Source organism: Theobroma cacao, chromosome 5 (genome assembly GCF_000208745.1).
Source record: "Theobroma cacao cultivar B97-61/B2 chromosome 5, Criollo_cocoa_genome_V2, whole genome shotgun sequence".
NCBI lineage: Eukaryota > Viridiplantae > Streptophyta > Magnoliopsida > Malvales > Malvaceae > Theobroma > Theobroma cacao.
In genome coordinates this window covers 4557538-4585401 of record NC_030854.1, presented here as the reverse complement: position 1 = coordinate 4585401, position 27864 = coordinate 4557538, and the positions used below count along the sequence as shown (strand labels likewise).

The 27864-nt window shown below is 32.9% G+C and overlaps 1 protein-coding gene and 1 long non-coding RNA gene across 2 annotated transcripts; one reads left to right on the top strand and one right to left on the bottom strand.

The window, feature by feature from the left end:
* Positions 6934 to 8250, top strand: LOC108662264. Its single transcript, XR_001928111.1, has 2 exons — positions 6934 to 7070; positions 7912 to 8250. It is a non-coding gene; the product is annotated as an uncharacterized LOC108662264 (long non-coding RNA).
* Positions 8266 to 19617, bottom strand: LOC18598153 (protein ROS1). Its single transcript, XM_018121526.1, has 21 exons — positions 19419 to 19617; positions 19083 to 19173; positions 18278 to 18974; positions 15958 to 17766; positions 15451 to 15846; positions 14906 to 14996; positions 13364 to 14825; positions 13196 to 13275; positions 12981 to 13065; positions 12819 to 12910; positions 12663 to 12731; positions 12516 to 12552; positions 12336 to 12418; positions 11481 to 11936; positions 11047 to 11083; positions 10896 to 10953; positions 10595 to 10734; positions 10410 to 10475; positions 10193 to 10307; positions 10072 to 10110; positions 8266 to 8616 (listed from the first exon to the last, which is right to left on the bottom strand). The coding sequence occupies exons 3-21, from the start codon at positions 18798 to 18800 to the stop codon at positions 8492 to 8494; spliced, it is 5763 nt and encodes a 1920-aa protein (XP_017977015.1). The 5' UTR covers positions 18801 to 18974; positions 19083 to 19173; positions 19419 to 19617; the 3' UTR covers positions 8266 to 8491.

Below are 27864 nucleotides of genomic sequence, written 5' to 3'. Positions count from 1 at the left end.
ATAATATTAATATAATAAGAAATTCCAAGTACTCAAGAATTATGCCGATTATAAATTTTTGTTACCAGCAAAAACAAAGCAAAAATTAAATTTGGAGAGTCAAGAAAAAACACACACACACACAGGGGCATAGGGGAATCTATTGTTATTTTCAACTATTTCATTATAAAACCACTTTAAAAGGCTAGAGCCAAAAAATTGTAATAAGATTTTCAACCCCAATAATTTGAATCAGTCTTACTCAAGGAAAACAACCATATCAAGAATGTCTAGCACTTGGAGTGAAGTTGTTTCGTGGCTTTCCATGGTATAATCTTTCATTGTAATCCAAAGTCATATTATATTTGCAAACATTTTATCTAAGTCAAGTACAATGACAAAATTAGAAATAAGTTCTTTTCATTCTAAAGAAAAGGTGTACATACCTTAAAACATAAAAAATAACATAAAATGGTACTTAGAACTAAATAAGCAAAAATCCTACACTATATAAGAACAGTGTATACTTTTTCTTCTAGAAAACAAAAGGATAAAAAGTCCATTACAACAAACAAATATTATATTACATAACCAAACAACACCTAAACTTTTACAATAGCTTCATCATACTAACTATCTGGCTCATAAACTTCAGAAAGCATGAGAATAGTGAAGTCAAAAGCAATAATCCATAAACTGATGAGTTGAATGTAACTTGTTTAGTTCCATAATATAAGAAATAATGTTTGAAAAAGAAAAATCCTGGAGATGCACCATAATATAGTGTCATATCAAGTTAAAAGTTTACAAATTGTATTACATAAAGTAACTAATAAACAATTATTGACATCTTTATATGTGCATTTGCGTCATAATACATAGTTGACATACATTTCTTAAGGAAAACAAAATAAATAAATTAACATCTTTGTGAAATCTCCATTAAGTCATTAATTATGCACATACGGGCATAGAAATTTGAAAAAAGAATCAAACAAACTTACCAAAAGATAGGAAACAAATATGAAGGTGAACCAAATCTTACTGATATAAATTTTGTTCTAACCAAGTTCCTAAATTAGGAAAAGAACATAATATTAGTAAACCCTGTTGTAATTTTAAGTAAAAGGTTATAGAATCCAAAAATGAGAACCCAAAGTTGCTACACACAGAAAGAAAAAAGAATCCAGCATCTTGAAGCATAAGTCCTAGTTGATGTAGGTAATGAACTCCATGAGTAGCTACAATAATTTCTATAACATTTTCTCATTGGTTATAGTAAATTCCTTTATATAAAAGAATCCATGTTAAAGCAATGAGAATGACATTATGGGTCATTTAAATATAGCCAAGCAAGAGTGAAGACTCTAAGTTTACATGTAAACATAATATTTTAAAGCAAATTTGTAGTCGAAGGATATTGAGATGAGAATAGACAAAATCTTAAAAAGAGACTTTCATTGCGATGATATAAAATGCAGCATGAACCTAGAAAAAAAAAACCTTTTTTCACTATCTAATGCAATAAAAAACAATGGTCTTCATGTCCACATGAAAGAGACGAGCAAGATTCAAAACAAGCTCGGTAAACAATTTTCATATCAAGTCAGAGATAAAATAGAACAAACATATATTATGGCTTTATATAGAGTAAGATATGTCATCCCAGGTTTCGAGAAGCAAGTTAAATGTACTATTGATCTACAATATAAAAAGCCCAAAAAAACACAAAATAATAAAAAAAATATCAAATACCCATTTCTGAAATCCTATTATTGGTTTCGTTTATGCTAGTAAAATAAAGAAAGGAAATAAATAAAATAAAATATATGTGAAATTCAATGAAGAAAGAAAGAAGTTGAAGAATGGAGGAAATATTTGGAAGGGAAGAGCTAAATAATCTTTTTGTGTATTATTCACACTATTGAAAAATATGTATAGACCTTATTTTTATATGTAGTCTCAGGTCACTACTTTACAAGTCAACAAGTCAATATTTTGTACATTAAAGATATAAAAAAATTAGAATACAAATTATATATAAAATACTATATCTCTATTAACTCCTCTCAAGTGGTGCATGGATATCTTTTATGCTCAACTTGCTCTTTAGAAATTGAAATTGAGATGGATGTAGTGCCTTTGTGAACAAATTTGCAACTTTCTCCTTAGTAACAATGTGTTGTGGATTGATAGTTCCATCTTGTACTTTGTTTCGTATAAAATGACAATTAATCTCAATATGCTTAGTCCTTTCATGAAGAGTAGGATTTTTGCATATAAACATGGCTGATTGGTTATCACAGTTCATAACTATTGAATCTTTGTGACTAATGCCAAAATTTTGCAATAGATAAATAAGCCATAGTACCACACAACAGGTTAAAGCCATTGGACAATATTCTGCTTCTGTGAAGCTGCGAGCTATAATGGACTGCTTTTTGGACTTCCAGCTTATTCGAGAATCTCCAAGACATATTCCAAAGCCAAATATGGATATTTAGTGTATTTACATTCAACCCAGTCACTATCTGTGTAGACTTGAAGCTATAGATTAGAGTTTGCTAATAGTAAAATGCCTTGACCTGGAGCTGATTTTAGATATCTTTGAACTTTATAAACAGCTTGCAGATGTGTGATTATCCATGTATTTAGAAAGACATTACACTGCAAAAGATATATCAGGTCTAATAAAGGTAAAGTATAAGAGCCTTCCAACTAGTTTTTTGTATATTGTTGCATCTAGTAGAAGTTTTGCATCTTCATCTCTAGTCAACTTACTATTATAGTCCATAGGGTGGGTGATTGGTTTGGCAACAAGAAACCCACACTCATGAATCAAATCCAATGTATATTTGCATTGACAAAGAAAAATACCTTTAGAAGATCTTGAAAGTTCCAAGCCTAAGAAATATCTTGGTGTTTCTAGATCTTTTAGTTTGAATTTTGTCTTTAGGTATTCTTTAACAGTCTTTGTGGCCTCCATTGATGTGTTGCCAATGATGATGTCATCTACATAAACTAATAAGGCAATGAAAGCACTAGTATCAGTATTTTTGGTAAGTACAAAATAGTCACTTTTGATTGTTAAAAGCCAAAACAAAGTAAAGATTCTATAAATTTACAGTTCCACCATGTTGAGGCTTGCTTCAAGCCATACGGTGATTTGTTCAACTTACACACCAGTTTGCAGCTTGCTAGATGATTACCTTTCACTTCATAGTCTTGTGGTAGATCCACATAAACTATTTCTGCTAATTTTCCATTCAAGAAGGCATTGTTTATGTCCAATTGACAAAGTGTCCAAGTCTTGGCTGCTACTAAGGCAAAGAATGTCCTTATTGTCGTTTGTTTGGTTACAAGGCTAAAGGTTTCAATGTAATCAAAACCCTTCACTTGGCTGTACCCCTTTGCAACCAGTCTTACCTTGTATCTTTCAACAGTCCCATCCGAATGTAGTTTAACCTTATATGCCCATTTGCATCCCACTGTATGAGCATCATTAGGTAGAGGAACTTCAGACCAAATCTTATTTTCTTCCAATTCCTTAATTTCATATTGCATGGCATTTTTCCAATGATCATATAAAACAACTTGTTGATAGCTATATGGTTCAAAAACTTGGTTAAGAGTTGCTGTAAAAGCCTTAAAAGAAGAAAAAAGCCTTTTACAAGAAACATGGTTAGCAATAGGATAAAGACAGACATTATTTGATGAACTAAGCAAATCACAATGATATATGTCAAGGTATTTGGGTTTTTGCCTAGTTCTTGTCCTTTTTCTAGGTTCAAATGAAGGATTGATATTTTGTGGGGAATTGGATAAATATTTATCAACATTATCTCCATGTGAATGACTATTGACAGACGTGATATTAGTTGTGGAAATGGAATTATCTTCATTTGAAGTACTGTTGGCAGGAGATATAAGAGAGGTAGGGTGAATGGTAGTAACAAGAAATAAGTTATAAGACTATGTAGGTGCAGAATTATCATCATATGGAGAAAAGAATGAAACATTGTTACAAATATCAATTGAATTATGAGAAGGCAAAGTCATTCTATCAAAAAAATCAAATTTAGATTGAAGGTTCTTGTTTGCAAAAGAAAATACATGTTCATAAAACATAACATCCCTATAGTTGAAGATCTTATGTATATTCAAATCATACAGCTTATATCATTTAACGCCAATAGGATACCCAATGAAAACACACTTCCTAGCTCTAGTATCAAACTTCTTTTTAATTCTTTTTAAAGTACATGTAAAACACAAAGAACCAATTACTTTTGAATGCTTATATGAAGGTAATTTTTTAAACAATATTTTATATGGGGTTTTGTTCTTAATAATTGGAGAAGGTGTTCTATTAATTAAATGTGATGCAACTAAAAATGTTGATAACTCTATGATATAGAGTTATTTAGGCTTAATTTTGATAATAATTTAACTTAGTTCTTGGTGTAATGCATAAAAATTAGTAGGTTTTATTTAAATTATTTTAAGTCAATTAGTTTAGGTGAGTCAATCAAATCTTAGTTAATTTTATACTTAATTTGATGTTAATATAATTAAGATAGGTTATTATTAAATTAGTTTTGCTTTCGTAGGTGTTTAATGAAGAAAGACTTTTAATGGATGAAAGAAAGCAATGTTGAGGTACAAACTTCCATTGCACATGTTTCGGTATTTTGACCATGACTCTCTCTACAAAACTCTAAATGATGATTCTTAGACATTGAAAAGTTAAGAGAAAAAGTCACAACTTTTATATTTACCATTTCACCAATTTCGGCCTGAAAGTTGGTCAAAAATCTTATCGAAGTTGAAGCACTGCAGTAGTTGTAAAGCAAGTACGATTTCTACTAATTAATTGGTTGAAGCCATAGCTTTGGTGGAGGTAGGCGCAGCCCACGTAGTTTGATGAGGTAATTCTAATTGGAATTGAATTCTTTCTTCACCCAACATGGCCTAACTTCAAAGCCTTATAAAATAACCTTTCAGAGGACTTTTAGAAAGGAATGAAACACCAAATTAAGAGTTGAGAATCAAGCTACAAAGTTATTGAACTTGAGAAGAATTTGAAGGATTCAAGAAGATTTAGAAGATCAAGATTATAATTCTTGGATTCTATCATCTTTTTGTTGTTCTTTTTTTTTTAGTTTGATTTAAATGTTTAAACTTTATTTGATGATAATATGTGACTTGATGAGAAATTAAATTATGTATTTAACATTATGATTGAACTTAATACGTAGTCTGATTTATTTATCTCTCTTTTGTTTATATTTGATAGATTTAAGTTGTTTATTTTATTCAGTTCTTAATGCTTCTAATTGCTTGATCACCAATTAGATTGAATTAGAAACCTAGGTTAAACCTTAATGAAGGAGATTTAGGTAGATCTAGAATAAAATAACGTATGATTAAATACACTTAGTTGATTAGGTGGTTTGATTTGCATATAGGGTAGACATACACCTATAAGCTATATGTAGCAAAAATTAGAGTATGAACTTAATAAATCTTTCTTCATTTTAATTTGTATAGATATATAGCAAATTAATTAGGAGAGATATTTTTATGAGAAACTTGACAGAGACTTATAAATAATTTAAGACTCTAAGTTAGTAACCCACTAAGCTAAGTTAAAAGAGAGAGACAATAGTCAAATGAAGTATTGAGAGATATCATAATCTTATGTCTAAAAGTCAATCAAATCTAAAAAAAGTAATTTTACTGAGTAAATTTAGATTAGTTTTAGTTTTTAAGTTTGATTTTATTTTGCTTCAAATTTTAATGTTTGAATAAAATTAGGGTGTGTAATTTTAGTAATTAATAGTAAGAATTAATACAATTCCCTATGGGATCGATACTCTACTCATAATTATATTATCTTTGTGATACTATAGTAAATTGAACAACAAATGCATAGGCTTTGAAGCTTGAAACATTAAAGCTCTTGTAACATTTGGCAAATGTTGATGTTTCCTCTTTACAACCCCATTTTGTTGGGGTGTATCCACACATGAAAGATGATGACTTATGCCCTTTGAAGAAAAGAATCCTAAGAGATTAAACTCAGTTCCATTATCATATCTTATTTGTTTAATTTTATGATTAAATTGTGTTTCAACCATGTTATAAAAACTTAGTACAATGTGAGAAACTTCAGATTTATTTTTCATAAGAAAAGTCTTGGTGAATCTGCTATAATCATCTACAATGGTAAAGAAGTATTGATAACCTTGGATTGAAACAATAGAGTCTTGACCCCAAATGTCCATGTGGACCAGTTCAAAACGAGGAAAATGAAATAGGAGAACAATTTGGAAACTCAACATGGCAACATTTATAAAAAGTAAGTGTTAAGTTAAGAAACTTGCTAAGTATCAAACCAGAAGCTCTTTTGGGCTTCCTTTAATATATAGTTATAGATAGATTAAGAGACAAATTTTTATCTCATACTAGAAAAAGGCCTGCGTAATGTTGTAGGTTCAACCAGCTTAAAGTGAAGGAAAACTCAAAGATGAAAAACAGCCCAAGAGCAGTGTAAGGTTCAAGTCCTAAAGATCATAAATCCAAAAAAATCTAAAATTAGCATGAAACTTCTCATCAACCTCAATTAAGATGAACGTCAACACCCATTGTTCTCAATCGTCTCTCAATTTCTCGGAACAGCTTTTAATAATAGTATAGATAGATGTTACTGATAAACAAGTGAAAAATTTTAAAAAGCTTCAAAAATTTTAAATCGAATTAATATCCATTAAATTTTATTCGTAGTTAATTAAATCCCTGCTAAACGATTTGTGTTTGGACCATGGACCAATAAGCCGGGGAAATACGGGCCGCTAGGTCCAATCGAGAGACCAGCTAATAGCCGAGCATCAAAGGGGCCGAAAAAACGAAAAAGCCTTAAGATCAAATAAGGAGGGAAAGAAGAAAAAAGGCGGCGGCAAGGCGGCAAAAGTGGCAAATTCTCGAACACGTCTCTTTCTCTAACATCTCTCTCAAACTCTAAACCATCTAAATTCTCACTTCTAGTCCTTCCTCAGCTTGTCTTTTCGCCATTCTACAAATTTGAAATGGTTCGTTTCTCGATCATAAACTTTCCTAATAAATGTTCGTCTTTCTGTTAAAAGTTTCGAGTGTTTCGAGCTTTTTCCTGATATTTTTCTGTGCGCGTTGATGTGCTGGTTCGATTTGAAAAATGTGAAACGAGCTTAACTTTTGATGTTTTATTTTTCTGTTATGTGTCTCGGCTTTTTGTCCTTTTGTTTAATTTATTTTGTTGCGTTGGCTAATGTTTCCATTTTAGCTAATTTCAGAGACATTTAATAATTATGAGCAGAATTTTGTGCGCATTTCGTAAATTGTTTCGACTTTCGGTTAGTAGAAGATTTGCCAAATCTCAATTATGAGGGGAGAGGAGTTTAAAGTGTTGATTCGTTAAATCTTTCTTTTGAGGAAATTTATTAAATTGCCGTTGTTTGGAATTTGCAGTTAAGTCCCTGTTAGCCACTGATTTTTTTGGTCTATTTAGGTAAACTTATATTTGGAGAAACAATTTACTTTTTAACTGTCGAGTTATTTGCTGCAGGATTCAGTATCTTGTATCCACGATTGCACCAAAAATTTTATGAACGTGAAATTCAATATTTAGATAGATAATACTTAGCTATTTGGATTCCTATAGAATTCTTTGTTTGATTTAGAACGCAGAATTTCTTGGATTTTGAATCGATGTTTTATTAATGCTTGATTGTAAGGTAAATGGTAGTGTTGAAATTCTGGAATGCGTTTAAGGAGATATGAATTGAGATTATGGATTTATGCTAATGTAATGTCTGTTTTTGATTGCCATGTGAAGTACAAATACATGAACCAACCGGGCTAATGTTCTCTTCCTGACTTCTATTTGGCGTCCAGGTTGCTTAACTTGTTGCAGATCCTTCTCAACTGTGTCATTTTAGGGATGAATTTCTCATAATAAGAAGTTTCATTTTGTTCGATGAGGTTATACTTCATACCTCCCTTTGCCACATCAAATTCTGCGCCACTTTGGCATTGTGACCTGTCCAGTAAGCTCCAGTCAATTTTCTTTTAAACGTTTCATACTTGTTAAGCTTTACAACAATTTTGTATGCATGCATACTTAGATGCTTGAAAATGGTCTGGGCCATCTAGTATGTTAAGAACGTATGCTTCAATTTGTTGCGGGCTTGCTCATTCTAGGAAAAAGCTTTTATCTATTTAGCATTTGACCCATTTTGTTGGAGTTGATTTCTGAAAAATTGCTCAAATTTGAGCATGAAACTAAACAATTACAACCTTGTTAAACAGTATACAGCCCTACACGCCCTTTTTCATAAAGGGTTATACAAATATTTTCACATTTCCTTACAAACCAAGTCAGTATCGTGAAATATAATTCCGCTGATTTTTGTTCTTCATACATGGTTATTTGGTCAATGTTGACTTGTTTGGATCCTTATGACTGTGCTATCATTTACTCATCTTCTCCAGCACCCCTACCTTTTCCTCTCGTCAACTTGCTGGCTGGGAAATGCAATCTGGCCATTAGAGGACGTGGTGCTCGTGATTTCTGGTCAAATCCCCTCACACAAACATATCCTGCAAATTATCATCAAAAAGTAGTGAGAAACTAGAGAATTGTTTAGGCGACTTAAATTCTATCATTGACTGAAGATTTGCTCTTTGTTGAGGTATTGGAAGGACTAGGTGGAGCTACAAAAAAAAAAAAAAAAAAAAACCAAAGTTCCCAATATATACCTCCTTTTTGACAGAATTTTCCATTTTTGCTTCTGGTGGTCAAAGATTCAAAATTAACATGAATAGAATAGGGCAGGTGTTCTATTGTTGAAGCCTATGTTTGAGATTGTATAGGTAATGCGTGCAGTTTTGGTCAGTCAAAAGTTTGGAATTTATGATGTCTGAGAGCATGCTAATCCAATAGTTCTCCACCACTTAAAATGCTGATTAAGGGTCTAAGATGGAAGTGGATGAGCAAGTTAGTGCACTAGTGATAGCATAAATGATTTTAAGTTACCTACTTGTCATTGTTAATGTTAAACTAAGTTATGAGTTGGTAGATCATGGAAAATATCAAATATGTAAAGGGCATAAATTCTTATCGTAGGAGGATAAAGGCTACAATGTTCCTGAAAGGGGTAGCTTGTGGTTGATGCAATATTGGCAAGGTTGATTGGTTTGATGTGAATTTCTATCTTTCATTAGAATTTGGAGCCAGTTTAATCTCCATTTTTGTCCAGAAATTGGAATGGGGTTATTCGAGCCAGTTTGATTTCCATTTTGGTCCAGAAATTGGAATAGGACTATATTTGCATGATTCTTATTAGTCCCAGTGTTTTTTTTTTTTTTTGAGATGTTTAAATGGACAACAGGCAAGAGCATGAAGTGCGATAAGCCAACTATGCAAATATCGCTGTGGCTGAGAAATTGGGTGCATCTTATGTTTGCATCCGCGTGACAGTTTCTAGATCTAGGTTTTAGTAAGTGGAGGCTGTGACTGATTCAAAAGTGCTTTGTTCTTTTTTTCCAATAATATGACATCATTAAAATCCATGACAAGGAAATTATCTACTTTTAATATTATTTTTTGCGCGGAGGTCCTTGACAATTGGGTTTAATTCCTTAAAATTTGAGATATTTTTCTTGGAAAATTGAAGTCAACTTAGAAAGTTAAAATGCATGCACTTGGCAAGGTCTCTCAAGCCAAGTGAGGAAAGTGCTGCTATAATCACAATGATATCTTTGCGATGAAATAAAAAGCTAGTAATCCTATGATATAACTTTTTTTTCCATGGGTAAATGTTAATAGTGGATGTGCTGTTCACCCAATTCTCAAGGCCATTATTGTGTCCTTGATGTCCCTGGAGTTAGGAATTCAAAGCTTTTGAGGGGAAGATGAACTATGATATGTTTCTCAAGAATGCAAGGTTTTGGTGTTTCATGTGCATGTAAAAATAAGAACATGGATACTTATGGGTAACTTATCAAATCAATAAAAACAGCATGACAAAAGTTCAAATGGTCGACAATTCTCACCTCTCCAGAAGCAATGTTGAATTCCTTCTGTTGTTAAGCCTAATAGACCAAAAACACAAACAGAATCAGTGTTCGATCTTGCTCCATTTATCAGAACCATCTTCTACTGAAATGTTCTAACCTTTAAATATTGAAGGTATGGAGGTCCCAAAGTAGACCATTCTCCTTGGCAGGTTCCATAACCATTCCCTTGGTACGTCAATTGGGTTTAGACTAGAATCATGGTCAGCAAATACCTGCATAAAAATATTAAATTTCATCTTCATTACTTGCCTGATAAAGATCAAAATGACTACAAAGTATGAAAGGAACTGGTTGAACCTGTATGCTGAACTTACCTCATTAACTTGGAAGTATGTGCCATTTAGGGGAAAGCTCCCTCTCATTGCTGTTCGACAGGGTATCTGTTTATGATAAATAATGTTTTGTTATATTAGTTAGCAAGCATAGGATATTGTGAAGTTATATTATTTCATACAATAGTTATGTTTCTTTCTAGTATATATCAAATCCATTTTCTTACTAAAAGTGTTCCCCGAACGATCTGGGATTCTGCTTCTCGGATACTGTTGCAAGAGAAACATGTCATCTCATCACACAATTTTCCATGCTCTTGGGAATTGCACCTTCTTTGAGGTGGTTGAATGGAGTTTGCAGTTTCACCTTGTGTAAGCATTCATGCATTTAGGGAAATCAATCAGGAACTCAAGTAAAACATTTATAAGCTCCTTGCTCATATCATTAAAAATTGCAGAATGTTATCATGTTGTCTCAAGAGGCCTAAAAGGAATTTAGCATAACATGTTAGTAAATGATGTCCATACCTGGTGTCCATATGGCAAGAAGGTACTTGCATGGGTCATCAGGTTCTCGTTTATCCAACTGTAAATTTACCATAGACAACTAATATAAGAAAAACTGAGTTACAGAAATATGAAAAATATTCTTATTTGAATAAAGGTAAAAACAACTAACCTCTTTTAGAAGAGGGTGTGAATCTGGAAGTTCGTAGCTGTAGGATGGATTAAAGGAGTAGGGGACAAAAAAATGAGGCAATTAGTATGAAATGTAAAGATTTCTTGTACCATTTACACTGGACTTTGTGCCATTATCTGGCAGACCTGCTTTATTTATATATGTTGTTTATCTTTCTTTAGTATGCTTCTTTGCACTATTCATTGATTGCTTCCTATAAGTACTGTGGTATGTATGCATAAATGGCCATTTTAAACGTTTTGGATTTTTGAACAATAGTTTAAAAGAGCTAAAACTTGATTTTTTTTTTAAATTATAGTTTAGGCTTGATCTTACATTGATCTAGAACTAGTAATAACAAACTCTTTCACGAAATAGTTAAGTGTGGTTTCTCTATTTTCAAGACCTCAGAGATTTGGAAAGTGCGTACTTACACTTGGTGCTCTGTTCTTAGCCGACTGACATTCTTAAGTTTGGGTGTGGGAATAGATGCAGCATCTGCTGTTAAAGCAACTAAAGCCTTTGACATATCCGCTTCTTGAAGTTCCATGTTATTTTGCATATAATTCTGCAAATTCTGGGTGAACTCTTCCATGTTAAGCTTGATTGTAGGAATTTCATCAGGATCTTCACAGAACATTTCCTCAATGTCAATCTCTGCTACTTGTTTGCACTCAGGTTCTGGGCTTGCTGGCTCTTCAATGATAGGGTCACAGTTATTGACTCCAGATTTTGCTTGTAACTGCAAGTTCCTGTCCGATTGTTCAGTTGGCTGGGGTAGGGGAAGGGCCAGTTGATCAATGATCACAGCATGGTTTTGATCAGATGTTCTGTTTTCAGTTGCACTGACAATGCTTTTCTCCTCTGGCCCTGGCAGGGCAAGCCTTGCACTGCATTAATATGGTTTATTAGTAAGTCAATTTATCAACTTGTCATCTTTGTACATGTCTCATGAAATGATTTTGGGATATCCCTAAATGATCACTGCTATTCTCTATTATCTGCCGAACATGCTTAATGAAATAAATGTGTTGACAATTGTCCTATTGATGGAAATGCTGCTACCATATCTGCTGTTTCTGTCAAATTCTTATCTCTGTATGGTGACTTGATATCTTGATCTACTTGTAGATTCAGGTGATTGTTTGCTTTTCTAGGGATTGATGTTTCACCTGAACTTTAGGATGAGTGTACAAATGCTTGTAAATGGTTGTGGACGTGTACAAATTGGTCTTGTTTCACTTGCAGTACATTTGAAAAGTTAAAAATTGAATATTTCATAAGCAAACCTTGCAAATGCACTGGCAAAATGTCTGCATTCTCCCCTCATTGGACATGCATTACAGTTTGGTTTGCTTTTTGTACAGAAAACCTGCATAAACCTCAGAGAATGTTCCCCTGTCAGTCTTAGCTTCTTGTTAGTCAGCAAAGGAAGTAAGTGTCTCACTTTAAATATGTACACAGCTCACCTTTCCAAATGTGATCATCTGATAATGTAGCTCATACCTGTTCAATAGATAGTTCAATGAATTAGCAAACATATAAGAAATTTGTTTTGCTTTTTGGAATAAATGCATCTGCTTGAGTCTGGGTATTAAAGTGAAGTGGATCTTTACAATGTTCTTTGATCGAGCTTGCATAGTCGGGGCCATAGATATTTTTGAATGGATTCCAGGATGGGGTACCTAAGTAGGCAGAACATAATTAGCAGCTTTCTTCTTAAATATATTGTTTGTATCTGTATCTGTTGCTTGATAATTCATAACGCTCACAGCTCTAGGAGATGCAACTGAAGGGACTCTGGCAGTGGCTGAAGGGGGACCCATCCCAATCTTACGGCTATTCGTCCAACGTTTGTGTCAACCTGTCATGAAAATATGGAAGTTGAGTTCTGCTTTGTCTGCAATGGTTATTTATCCAATTAATTAACTTACTGGAAAAGCGAGATGGTGAAGTGTCAGAAGCCGCACACACTCCACACTTTTAAGCCCCAGTCCTCTTATACTTAGCAGGTACTCTCTACAACAAGGAATAATGTTTAAGCTGCACTGCCTTTTTTTTTATTAGGAATATAAAAGGTTAAGTAATTTCTTTATCTTAGATTTGCATACTAATATGATACATGCTGAAAATGGTGTCCTTTGCTTACTTTGCTTTGTCTGGTGGAACATCCCTCAACCACTCCAGGTCAATGCTTCCATGATCTCTAACCAGTCGGTTAAGGAAATCCTGTGTGCAACCCATTTACAATTAGTTGTTATGCAGTAAGCTTAGTGGAAAATTCAGTGAACTTCATCCTACAATGATATACATCTACCTTTATTCGCTCAGCGAGCATGTTATTCATCCCTCGTTCCTTAATTGTCTTAGCAATCTCATTAACATCTGCACTTCTCACTGCTTCCCAGTCTAGTGAGTCCATTGTCTTCTCTGTTCTTTCTCTTTTTCTCCCATTGGCTTCTGCCTGTTTTCTTAAACTATCCCACTCAAAATCATCTTTTTTGTCTTTCTTGGCCTTTCTGCCTTTTGATTTTAAAGTGCCGGCATTCATCCCATTGAGCTCCTTATCAGCTGAAGAGTCGCGTGTGTACAAGTTTGACTCTTGCATTTTCTGTTGTGGGCTCCTTTGATTATCAAATGCGGAAGTGCTTTCTGTAATATCTAGGATTTCTTCAGAATGTTTTGACACATTTAGATGGCCCAACATTTCTTTGTTTTGTGTAGGTGATTCAACAAGATTTCGAGGGTCCTGAAGCAGCCCCATTTGACAGTGGGGATCTGTCATCTCATCTTGTTGAATGTTGTTGCTTGATTGATTATTTCCACTGGATGATTGTAGGGCCACCTGCACACACATAGTGGAGTCATTTTGATCCACTGTTTGACATGCAGATTCTTCTGTTGAGGGACTTTGTCCTTTCATGACGTTTTCATCTTTGGTCTTAGAAGCCTCGGAGGATCTTGTTTCTTCTTTGAACATCTCAAGGTGTTCAATTTCTCTTACTTCTGAGTTTAGAGTAAGATGTGGATGATAATTAGCAGATGGGATGGCTTCTCCAGTGAAGCTTTTAGGACCTGAATTATCCCAGTTTTCTCTTTGGTCATTATGGAATTGGCTTCTTTCGACCTTTGAGTTCTCACTAGTTGACATATTTTGATGACCATAAACTTCATGCAGCCTGGCAGAGTCAACCATCTGTAAAAGCTGTACAAAAGAAGTAGAGCTATTCAAGATGTCTAGAATAGGCTGCTTAGTCTGATCAACCCCTTCTGAGTTGCTCTCTGAGCATGATCCTGTTCTTTCAGTAGTTTGAACCAATGAAAGATCCACAGAGTTTTCAGATGAAACCACAGAATTTTGAGATGAGAGGACATCATTTGTCTCATCATCTCCTTTGAAGCATTCAGTTCCACTCCCAACAATTTCCATGTTTGATCTGTTTAAAGTGGAGTCACAATATGTATTTAAACCACTTCCAGAAGAATTTAACAGCTTGCACTTTGATTCATTTGTTGAGCTTACAGTAGCGGTACTACCAGAAAATTCCTTACTGTTGACAACCTCTTTTTCTGCAGAGTGCCCAGAGCCGTTAACAGTCATTGAACTTTGGTCACCAACTGGTTGCATTGATGTCTTTGTGTCCCATTTTATAGTGTCTTCTGGCTGCAAGATATAGAATGCTGCTCCATTGAGTAAGCTTGTCTCCTCTTGATGATAGGACTCTTTGTTGCTCTTTGATTTGAGAGGAAAATGAGCAGCAAGAGACATAAATGCAGAACTGCCAAAAGTTGAAGAGACATTAAAATATTTCCTGTCTACTGTTTGTGTAATTAAATGTTCTTAGGATCTTTAGCTCACCTAGAAAGATGGTCAGAGACATTCTGAGTAAGAAAGACTCCAATTACTGAGTCCACGACTGATCCTTTCCATGGAGAGAAACGTCTATCCCCTGCAGAAATGATATTGTACTCTTGTGAAGGAAATAATGAGAATACTTCAAAAAAAAAAAACAAAGACTATGCGTTCTACTTTATGAACACGTAACAAGTTACCTTAACTAATGGAGTTAGATGTCATGGAAGATTTCATTTCGAAATATGTTTATGCAATTTATGTTTTTATAGAGAAATTTCCTTCTTTTCTCCCTTGGTTCCCATTTTCTGATCACCTGTCTGTATAAAGTAGAATTTTTCTCTCCCCATTTGCATAGGCATTGATAGGTGGGATGGACATGTTAATAGTGCCTTTTAGTGCAATAGTCTTTAATGAAACTTCATATCACAGTATGATAAATACAATTATTCAATAAAATAATATATGTAATTAAAGATTCTTGAGCAAATGCTAGTAAAACAATTCATCTAGAGTGTTATTAAGGAAAATCTGTGAAAATTATACAATACCTTGTACAAGGTGCATGCGTGCTATAAATGAGTCTGCACGTCCACGGAATACTCTCCTTTCTTCCTCCCACCATTTTGCCTTCTCTTCGTCAGTTCCATCAATACCCTCACTATTGATATTTTCCAAGAGAAGCTTCCATACTCTATTTGTTTCTTCATCCAGGTCAACCTTAGGCCGTGGGCGTCGTTTCTTGATAGGACCAAATGGTACAATAGTTCCGTCTCTATAAAGAACAAGTGCATTGTGCTCTTCGTATCTCATATTATAAGGGACAACTGCAGTCTGCTCTTGATATGCAATAAGGACACCTTGCCTGTTGATGTCTAAATGGTTGAATTGTTCAACAAGTGCATCAATAGAAAACATCTTTTTCCATATTACCTCTGGAGGGGCACCTGCATCAAGTTGATTATATGAGTTAAGAGGATCTGTTTGGCAGATTTGGTAGATTACTCAAAGATTTAAAGAGTGCTTGGCCAGATGAAGTTAGTACTTTCTGGAAATACCTAATAATTTGGCAGAAAATTGGTTTTGGTTGGATGTGATAAGTTTATTGTGCATTTGTGCTTCACTAGTACTGGAGCATGCTGAATTTACAAGGCAGTTTCTCTTCTTTGTTCGCTTCTTTTTTGCCAATTTTGCTTGCATCTCTGTGACAAGGACTTCTATGCTTGTATGAGGTCTGTCTGAGTTCCCAACTTCCTGCATGTCATAATCCACAGGTGATTGACTGCTGCAGCATTCTGGGTGCCTTTTACATTGTGCAATTCCATTGAGCGAAGCCAAGTCTCGAACCCTTGTGGCTCCTCTGGTTCTCTTTTTCTTTAGACCATCTGTCTGACTTAAAGCCATGATGCAATTAAAAGTTGGTGATACTTCCATAGAAAATTTTCTTCCTGCCTCTTGAATTTTTGCTGGAACTCCACTAGAAGTAAATTGATGGGGATTTACTTGAATATTATCTACTGGACATGCTTCTGCTGCCACAAGACTTTTTGCAGCCGTGATGGACGATGATGTGCTAGAAGTGGCAGAATTTTGTCCCTTCTCAGTTCTCTTTCTCCTGTGAATATTTGAAAATTGCATTCCTGGAATCATCTGGTATATGCATAAATTGTTATAGTGACTCCCATATGATATCACAGTACTGCTGTCTGCTTGTTGAGTAGCACTGGAATTGTTTGTCTTCAATTCACTTGCTTGTCCTCTCTCCAATACTGAGCTACTGCTGCAGTTGGAGTTATTTGGGCTTCTTGCTGGCAACTGATCATCGGACTGTAATACTGTTTGTCCATTTTTTCTCAGTCCATCATGAGCAGTGGCTTGATCTTTTCCTTTCATATTATTTAGCTTCTGGGAATGGGTATGTCGTCTTCTACGTGGGGGATTATTCTTGGTGAGAAGTGGTGTGCCTGGTGCTTGATCTTCAGGCAAAGATATGTAATCTTTCAGTTCATAGGCAATGCCTGTTTGTGTGTTTTCCACTGCCACTTCAATTCCACCACAAATCTGCATTGTTGATTTTGATTGACTTCCACCTTTCCCAAGGTTTTCTGTCCCTGAACTTGAATTTAAATTGCAGGCTGACTTGCATGCATAGCTTTCACCTTTTTCTTGTCCTTCCATGTCAAAATCTAACACCCTTCTGCATGATTTCTTGTTATGCTTGAGTGTTTCTGGATGAGTAGCCCCCTCTCCAATTTCTTCTTCTGTGGGAATCATTGAGTTTTTGTCGAGTCCCTTTCTTCGCACGTACTTCCTCTTGCGTGTTGAATTCTCTCCATTTGCTTCTCCTGGGGAGATTGATGTGTCTTTGTTTAGTCTATTCTTTCGTACATATTTCCTCTTACCAGTTGGGTTTTCTTGAGAACCACTGGGCTTTGGAGTCACTGGCTTGCTGATCTTTCTAGGTTTACCCTCTGTAATTACCTTGGGCCTGTGCTTTTTCCTCCTTTGTTTCTGCTGTGGTGTTCTGTCTAGGTCTACAAGATTGCTACCTCCATTGTCAGGATTCTGAATTTCCTTGGTTGGTATGGCAGCCAAAGATGACTCTGTAACAGGCTTTTGCAGCTCTTTACTGCATTGACTTCCATTCACATCAACCCTAGCAGCAGCCAGTTCATTTGCCTGCTCCTCTCTTTGCTCAGTTGTTTTGTTCTCTATGTATAAATTTTCTATTTCTAAATCCTCATTCCTTTCTGCTCGTGTTGCCTTATCTGGTGTGATAGGGGCAAAGCCAGAGATGCTCGTGTAAGAGTGTACATCCATTGCCTTAACAGGCAGATTAAGATCATAATTTTGGGGAGGAATGACATCTGTAAACACTATAAGTAAGTTTCGCCTCATTCATGTGATTAAACTACAAAATTTTGAACTTTCAACATTAATAACAGATGAGATAGTTAATGGAGATATTCTCTCAAGAAGAAAATAGTTGCAGGGATAGTATGCTTTCCCATTTGATTTTGTTTTTAGTTGTCAGTAACGTAAAGAGAGAACTTACATGCTCTGAATTGCAGCAGAGGTTACTCTAAATAAAATAAGGGTACCAGTGCTGGAAACAGGAAGGGAACAGTTAAGATTTGTTGGGCTGCTTGTTAGTCTGTTTTATTACTGGTGTCTTAATATTAACATTTCCATTTTTCTTCCTTAACCTTCATCTCAGTTTCTTACACAATTTCTTAATTTGTCATTAATACTAATTTTAAGACTCTCTCTCTCTCTCTCTCACACACACACACACACACACACGTTGAAACTAGACTCTATAATGGAAATATAGATAGCTTTACTTCAATGAACAGTAAAGGTTAAACTTACGCTTACCTTGATGCTTTTTTGGGGTGCAATTGCCATCGATCCATATGTTTTGTTGAGCTGATAAATTTACATCCACAGGTAAGAGCCCTGCAGAGCTGCATTCCGCATGGTGTCTATTAATCCCCTCCGATGCTGCACTCATGGATGCAGCTGAGGCTGCATTTGCAAGAGCCAAAAGATCTGCGAAAGGAACATTGCTGAGTTCGGTGAGGTCCAGGGAACATTGCCTCTGCCCATAGCTATCACCTGAAATGCAGGTACTCCCAACTAAAGCTGCCTTCAAGTTATTAACGCCACCATTTACTTCTGTGCAACTGGCTGAATGAGAACATGCAAATACTCCATCAGCTTGAGATTCCTGAGTAAAACCAGAAGAACAACTTTCTGACCCTATACAGTTTGCTCGGGATATATGGTTTCCCTGCCTGCCAACATGGATCACTGGTGGTTTTGGGAGAATAGGCCTAAAAGGGGTTGCTGGAACCCATGGACTCTGGAATTCAAACTGTTCTTGACCCTGTTCGCTCATACTTTTTGCTCAGTTCCAGATTCCTCGCTAAAAGTTTCAGCTCGATTCTCTCACTCGCGAGATAAAAATCCGCAGATCCTTTAGCAGTCTTCATATCAACAGCATGTGGTTGCCTGAAATTTGCTTATTGAGGTAATTCTCCTTTACTGTGAACCTCATTTTATTGAAGCTATCCTGCTGGGTAAAGAAAAAAAATGTCAGCATCCTGATGCCCAGAAACTTAAAGAGGTTATAGCTAAAACAGGCAGAGACAGAACTATCCTGTTTGAGGTTAAGCAGTACCTCTGGAAACCCAGAATTCCTGATTCCCTAAAAATGCTCCAAAAACAGAACAGCCCCTTCAACTGATAGATCTCTCACAGACCACCCTCAGTGATGAGCTAGGCAAAAAAAACTTATAGAATTTGAGAGGGTGTATCTTTCATTTATTATACTTGGTATTAAATTTGTCTGATGGATAAAAGATAGCAACAACAGAAACAAAAGAAAATCTCAACAGATTCTCCCAGTAATCTCCATAGATAATGCCACTTTATTTTCTGTTGCTGGATTATATTAACTCGCGGAAAAAAAATATTCAAAAAAAAATTAAAAAAAAACTTCAAAACCTAAGAATTACCAGAGAAACGAGTCAATGCTGAAGATCTGATTCAATTACTTGAATCCCAAGGAAATGAAACTAGTCACTCTTATAAGTGAGAAAATAGGGGAAAAAAAAACCAAAAACAAAGATCAGTTCATACATGTTATAAGTACATGTTAGCTTCGAAACTGAAAACTCCTTTCCCGGTAAACAATTTAGCTTTAATATTTGTAAAAATAAAACAATAAAATAATATTAATATGTAATCTTTTTGTCTTGTTTGTAATGTTTATATTCAATACAAGATTTGAACTAATTAAAACGCAAGTTTTCATGGGAATTGAGAAGTAAAGAGGGGCAAACTTGTCCTATTATGGTGGCCGATGACCAAGGCGTGTGAAGCGTCGAGGCAGGACCCAAACACGTGACCAAACAAAAAATCAAAGAAACGTACGTGGCGAGTGGGTCTTGACACTTGGCACGTGAGAGCGTGTCAAAAGTCAATATTGGCATTAGGGTTGGTTTAGAGGCCGTCAATGCCTCCGTTAAGGCTGGCGATGCCATCGAGGGGTTTTAGGCTTTTAGTTTTTCTGTGGCAGTTTGCCGATATTGTCGCTGATTTCCAAGTCCTTTTAGGTCGGGTCCTCGATGACGCCGTTAGTGGTCCCCTCTTTGGTGGTGCAAAGGTGCACGCTTTACTAATTGTAGGTTGGTGATGTTAAATGTGATTTGCTGCATATGTTTTTTATTCTTATCCGATCGGGAGAGGGGGGTGGGGGGAATTTTATAATGGCGATAATGTAAATTTTTCCTTTTTGTTGATAAAATCCACGTGTGTAATGTTTTTGAAATTTTTTTCATTTAAAATTTTGCATGATTCATATAAAATGAACGTGAATACAAATACCTATTATAATTAATAATTTGATATTCAATTAGTATTACGGCTGTTAGTGATTTCAACGGTTATAACTGTCATGGATTCATTAAAAAAAATATTTAATTTTACTATATTTAAATAAAAAAGATACGCACGTGCATATACACATATTTTTATATAATAATTTGATTTCGAAGGTTGGAAAAGACATGTGCTTTTCTAAACACAGACAAAAAAGTTTCTAGTCTATTTACTTATCATATATCCAAATAGGTTTATGTTTGACTTTTAAGACTACTGTAGGATTTGTATAGGGATTTTGTTTTTTAAATGGTAATATATATTTTGTTTTTTATACATAAACATTAATTTTAAAAGTTGTAAAAGTCGGGGGTTTATCAGAAGTTAATATTTTAATAAAGGTAATATTGGAAAAGTCGTTTTTCATTTGAAGATATTTTGAAAAATTTCAAAATAGTAAGATAAAAATTCAATTTGAAAGTGAGTCTTCAAAATTTTTTTAAGATTTATAATTTCATTTTTTTTTTGTACATATGAAAAGTTTAAAGGTGGAAGGGATTTCAATTTTGAACTTCACTCTCAAAGCTAAGAGTTATTGTTTAGTTAAGTTTTATTTGATACACTTCTAAAATATTCTTGTAGTTCAACTAGAAAGATTTTTGGAAACGGGTCTGTTGCTATTTTTGTCATTATTTAAATTTTCAAAGTAAGTGAGTTTTGATATAAAATAAATCGTACGTAATGTTTTGATTTTCTCATCTAAGAAAATGCATGAATGTTTGAGGAGATTCTTTTTATATTCTTATTTTATCTTTAGTTAGATTTTCATTTTGGCAACCATGAACCCTTTAGAGCAGGAAATTGTCATACAAGGCTTTAGTTCTACTTCCATCTTGTCAACGCTACCAGAGACACTAATTAAGCGGATCAGTAAATGTAGGCGTTGTTGGTTGGCTTTCTTTAAGGCTTGGTCCTTCCATTTGCAGCTTTAACTGAAGTAAATAAAATTGTTCTATGTGAACTGTCTAAGGTAATCTAGTAAGGAAGCCTAGAAGATGAGATATACTCAGATCATTATAAACTGAAATTTCTTTCTCCCAGTTTTTTAACTAAATCAAATAAAAAAAAATAAAACTTGAAGATGGGTAAACAGTACTTATATTTACTTAACAAGAATCCAGATTTGACAGTTTTAAGCGAAGTGGCAGTGACACGTCAGCGAATCTTTTTCGCGTAAAAGAAACTTGATGTAACCGTTCGTTCCATTCGGCGTTGTAACTCTTGAACACTCTCTCCAAGCCTTTTCCATCTTTTAGTGACCGTACCATTACCCAACTGTCGGTCACCGCCACCGTCTCGTGACTCTCGAGCCCATTTGGGGGAATCTTATTATCTCACCTCTTTTGGCGTTCTCTGTCTATTCTGTTTCTCCACTTTGCTATTCTCACCGCCTCCTCACCTTATCTGTTCGTGCTTTTCATCTCTAGTTCTGACACGTGGAATTTACCGTCTTCACCGGATGAGGTTTATTGGCTTGATTACCCAAGAGATCTGAAATGTAGCTTCGTAACAGGGGATGGAGGGACCCGTCAACTATGTCATGCAAAAGCCAGTGTCTATGTCATCGATCGACTTTTACATCTAGGAACGAGTGTTGTACTTTTTTTCTCTCATATTCAGTACAACTGTACAAGAGTAAACAAATTTGTCTGAAAAGAAGTTGATTGGTTCGGGTTTGTTGATCTGAAAAAATTTCACTGGCCCGAAGTGATTAGCATGCATTGGTCATTTGTGAGGTGTACTTTTTGTGCCACTTGAGATCTAAGTTTAGTTTTTGAACCAGCAAAGGAACAGGGTTCTTTGTTCAATTTTAGCTCTGCTTGTAGGTGAATAAGTTCTTGGCTTGGGACCTTTTAATCTTGGATGAAAGTAGCTCACCCCGTTGTTGGGAGTAACCAGTCACCAAGAAAATACTTTGAAAGTACTTTCAAAAATAGCTTTTTTTTTTTTATCGAAACTCGAGGTTAGGTTTGAATGTTCGTTTTTATTTATAGTTGTTACAGTTATAAAGATTCCAGATATTTCCTTGATTTCGAAACATTGTCAGAAAAAGTATAAGTTTTTGAATCATGTTTATTGAAGTGGTGACAATCTTAAACCGTTAAATTGAAAGTATTTTGAATATATAAATATAATAAAAATCTTTTTATTTAAGTTAAATACTCAAATAAATTTTCAAATTATAGTAAGAAAGTCAATTTAGTTTATATTCTTTTATTGCATTTAAATAAATTTTTAATTTTTTATTTTAAGTCAAATAAGGCTTTCTCATTAATTGTTGATTAACTTCTATTAGTTAATTATATAATTAATAATTTTTTATGCCATGTTATTTACTACGCAACATGTTGACGTGTCATCTTGATGACACTAATGTCATGTAACAGATGACATGTCATTAAAAATTACTAACTTGAAATTTGATTTTTTCTTTTCCAAATGTTCAAAAATTATTGATTAGGGATTTGAAATAAAAATTAAAAAAAAAAACTTAATTGTTTTAAATTCATTATCATTTTTTTATAATTAATTACTATCTTCTTAATTGAAGTCATCATTCTTAACAAAAAAAACATAATCTAACTTTTCCGGTTTGATTGAAGCCATTGGTGCTTGAGTAAAAGTTAGTGTAGAGAAATCCGAGAATACCTAAAAATGATTTTGAGAAGAGAAAGAGTATAAATAGGATACACAATATTACAATACTGAAACTAATAAAAACACACAATGCTGTTCCATATATAATAAAAGAAAGTCAAATCTTTATCTTCTCTCTCCCTAAAATTTGTAAAGGAAATCTGATGCTCTTCTCTTTCTAAAATTTTTTTTTAAAAAAAAGTCAAATCTTTCTTTTCTCTTCTCTTGAATCTGTAAAGGAAATTCGATGTTCTTCTTTTTCCTAAAATTTATAAAGCAAATCTAATAGTGTTGAATTTTATTTACTAACAATAATAGATTTTTTACCCATATCTTTTATAATTTTTGAAAATTTAAGATTACCCAAAGAACAATTTTTAGAAGAAGAATAAGGATTTGCAAACAAGGAGAGGATATTTTGACTACAAGATACGTCAGGTTTAGAGATTGTTGAAGAAAGTGAAAGTTTTTTTTGTTAGGAAAGATGATTTCAATTATGAAGATAGTAATCAATTAAGAAATGATGATAATCAGTTTGAAGCAATTAGTTTTTTTTTTTTTTTTGTTTTAAATCTTTAACAAATAATTTTTAAACATTTGAACGGGTAAAAAAAAATTAATTCCTAATCAACAAATTTTAATGCCACGTCATTTACGACATGGCATTGATGTCATCAATATGACATGTCATGAGAAAAATGACGTGACATTGACTAATTTTCTTTACTCAACAGTTAATGTGAAGGATTTATTTGATCAAAAATAAAAATTTAAGAGTTTATTTAAATGTAATAAAAAGATAAAAGTTAAATTGACTTTTTTAGTATTGTTCGAAGGCTTATTTGCATATTTAGCCTTTTATTTATTATTAATGAAATTTATGTTAAATGTTTGTCTCAAAAAATTCAATATGATACTAAAGCAGATGTTGTCTTTATTCGTTAGCGTCCATCTGTTTTCTTTTTGTTGATTCATATCACGTAATAAATTTGTGATCCTTACATCTAAAAGGAAATATTAAAGTGATGAATATTACACATTTGTTAAATTGAAAGTATTTCGAACATCTGGATATAATAAAAATCTCTTCATCTATTATTAATTAATTTTAAATTAGATAAAAATTTAATAATATTTATCTTATCTTCATTTAACAATATATTAACGAATTTTTATAACAAGTCAATGATGATAATGAATGTTACATTTGTTTGTTTTGTTTTAATATAAAAAATAATATATGAATTGTGATAATGAGAAAATATAAGCATATTTTATGTTCACTTTAAGTATTTTAAAAAGGATTATAAGGTTTTATGTTTTCTTTTTGAAAAAAAGTTAATTGATCCATGGCATGAAATGATGATGTACATCAAAGTTAGTGATGCCAATTGATTATGACAATGACACGCTGGGTTTGAAAGGACTTTTTTTTTTCTTCTTTTATATTAATATGAAGTTGAAGGGGAGAGATAATTTTAAATCTTGAACCTTAATCATTCCAAAGTAATATCTAGTAATCTAAATAAATTGGTTGTTACATTAAGAAGTATATAAAATTAATATTTTATATTTATAAAAATTATTATTTTGATCCGTTACTTTACCAAAAGTATGCTTAAGGTATCGTTCAAATTTTAACTTTAAGAAAATGTAAATCTACCTTGCTCAGGTCAAGTCTAACGCATATTCTAATCAGTAATTCGGGATCATCTATGAAGAAAAGGAGCGACCAAAGAATTCAGACAAATCATTACAATCATTCAAAAAACAAAAAATACTTAATTATTATTGACCATTTTGAATTTTCCTGAAGGGGCAGTGTGGATTTGCACAAAGAAACATCGATGGCATTAAATGCTTAAAGATTTTACCGCGTTGATTTGACATAAAATAATATCTTTTTGTGGCAACTGAAGGCATCATTTCAAAATCATTGGTTGACACATGAGTGTCGTATGGAGCACTGAAAGGAGTCTAGATTAATTAAATGAAGGTTTAATATGAACGAACAAAAGAGTAAATTATCAGTTTAGGTATTTAATTTTTCAAATTTTTTATTTTGATCATTATTTTTTAAAATTAATAATTTAATTATCAATATTTTTATATATTATTTTTATTATTAATTAAGTCATTGAAGGATAACGGATTTGAGCAAAGTGAGGTGAATATTCACCTTACTGTATTAGCTATATTAGGATATTTCCAATTAATGCTTACTTTGAATTATCCTAAAATAGTAAGGTGAATATTCGATTTGAGAAAAAAATATAATATTAATAGTTTTAGAGAGGGTTGAGTTAAAAAAAAAAGAATTTAGAGAGATCACGTTCTTGTGTGTGCATATATATATATTGCTAATTTCATGATTTTATTTTGAATTATATGAAATTTTAAAATGATATACTTGAAAGACATATATAAATGATATTCTGGCACTGAAGACAATAATCACATGATAGATGGGCAAGTCATATCAACAATGGCAATGCTTTGACATTCTTTCGATATCTCATGTATTGAAGTATGCACATATTTGAGCTAATATGTAGTTGCTTTTTACATAAACAAGTTCACTTAACATGATCCACCATGAGATTCCATTCGATATTTCACTTAAGTCTATGGGTGCAAATTTTCATATGATAGTTGTTTTAAGTTATCCTTAAACTTAAGATCATTAGATTGCTTATAAGTGGAATGCTATGATTTGATAATGTCTTATGTTATCCTAACCAAGGATGCTCAATAAGGTGAATATTAAGAATAACATTAAGCATATGGAGGCAAATAAATAATCAACATAAGACTCATTACCCTAAGGGCATGCTTGGTTGGGGGGAATGGAATAGTCATTCCTCCTCTATTCTCATTCTTGAGATAAAGTTGCATTTGGTTCAATGAAATAGTTATTCTTCAGAATAACCATTTCAAGAGAAGCCTGAATAGTCATTACCAAGGTCTTCCTTGGTAATAGCTATTCCAAATTGTTGGGAATAAGAAAAAAAATTGATTAGATAAATATACCTTTTTACAATTTAAAAAATTACCTTATAAAAATTACTAAACCTATTTTTTCTCTCTCTTCCTCACTCCTTCTTTCTCTAAAGCACAAAAGACACAAAATTTTTTACTTAATTTAAAAACATATAGTTAAATATTATTTAATATAATAATATTATTTTAACTATAATAAATATTATAAAGATTATTATTTAATATTATTATTTGAGTATAATAAATGTAACAAAGAATATTATTTAATATTATTATAAATTTAATGAAGATTATTATTTAGTATTATTTAAATTTAATGAAGAGTATATTTTGTCTTTTAATATTAAATATTATTTAATTATAATAAAAGATTTAATTATCTTCTAGTACAAAATATTATTAAAATATAATAAAATTATGTTTGTATTTTGGTGAAAATATTANTAATAAAAATAATTATTAAATTATAATAAAATATGTTTGTATTTTGGTGATAATATTATTTAATTATAGTAAAGTTATTTTGATTTTATTATTTAGAATATTTTTATCTATTACAAAATAAATTCTTTAATTTTAATAAAGAGTATTTATTTCTCATCATAGTTTTTTTATGTTTTTTAATTAAAAAATCTTTAAATTTTAATAAAGGGTATTTTTATCATTTATCCATTATTCCTTAACCATTCTTAAAATTATTCCTACCAACCAAATAATGGAATAAGTAATAATAGTAATTTCTATCCTATTTCATTCTCATGAACCAATCTATATAATAGTTATTCTTCCTCTATTCTATTCCTTTGGAATGACTATTCTATTCCTATTCTATTTTTTCTAGTGAACCAAGCATGCCATAAGTGATACAAAGGGAATATCTCATCGCATATTGACATGTTTAACTTAAGGGAGTTCTTGGTCAAAACAAAATGAGGACTCAGAAAATGAATACTTTGAATATCATTAAAAGAGTTAATTACTAGCATCAAGAGCTAATATGGCAATGCCGTATACAAAGTAAACACTGATCATGTTCTATGTCTTATTGTGATATTAATGAAAGGATCTTAATTACATGGCAAGATTGTGCGTTAAAGGGTTTAGTTAAACCACATTAACTCTTTTAACATTTGAGTGACCATGACACATTGTTAGATGTCAATCTTGACATTTTTAGGTGAATTTGGAATTCGATGATGAATCTTAAAGAGTTTGATTCATCTATTTGATTTGGCTTAAGATTATAACTTATATTTATTACCAACATATTAAAAACCTAATAGGTCATATATGTTAAGAATGACAAAGAGGTTTGGATCCAATGATTTAATTGAAAGAGTTTTATTAATTGGGACAATATTAATATTAGCATCAAAGTTATGCTAAACCTACTAGGGTTAGGATTGCTTATGTTGCATATGAAATACACAAGGTTTTAAAAGGCAAACAAGAAAAAAAGAAAAGAAAAGTGAGAGAAAATGAATCAGCACAATACCTTAACCTTGGATATCAGCTTACCTTTTCAAACCCTAGAAATTGACAAAGTCTTTTCTTCTTTTCTTTTCTTAACTATCAACAATCCTTTAAGAAGAAGAATCAGCACAATACCTTAAACCTTAAAAATCAGCCTACCTTTTCAAACCCTAAAAATTGATAGGGTATTTTCTTCCTCTTTTTTCTTAACTATCAACAATCCTTTGAGAAGTAAGAATATCAAGAGCTTCTCACCCTAGCTAGCATTAGGCATTATTAGCATAAGAAACCCTTTAGTCTTTCGTAAAATTTTTTAAGTCAAAGTACTTTATACGTTTTGGTATAAGCTCTACAAGCCAATTTGTTTTTATATGGGAATCACAATTTGAGATATTCATGTATGACATTTT

What these genes read in the sequence shown, in the direction of transcription:
- LOC18598153 (XM_018121526.1), bottom strand. Translation starts at nt 18,800, where the DNA reads ATGAGCGAACAGGGTCAAGAACAGTTTGAATTCCAGAGTCCATGGGTT. An exon ending in CACCCCAAAAAAGCATCAAG is followed by an intron (nt 17,767 to 18,277) that starts GTAAGCGTAAGT and finishes TAGTGTTTACAG; the next exon opens with ATGTCATTCCTCCCCAAAAT. An exon ending in TCGTTCGGGGAACACTTTTA is followed by an intron (nt 10,476 to 10,594) that starts GTAAGAAAATGG and finishes TATCATAAACAG; the next exon opens with ATACCCTGTCGAACAGCAAT.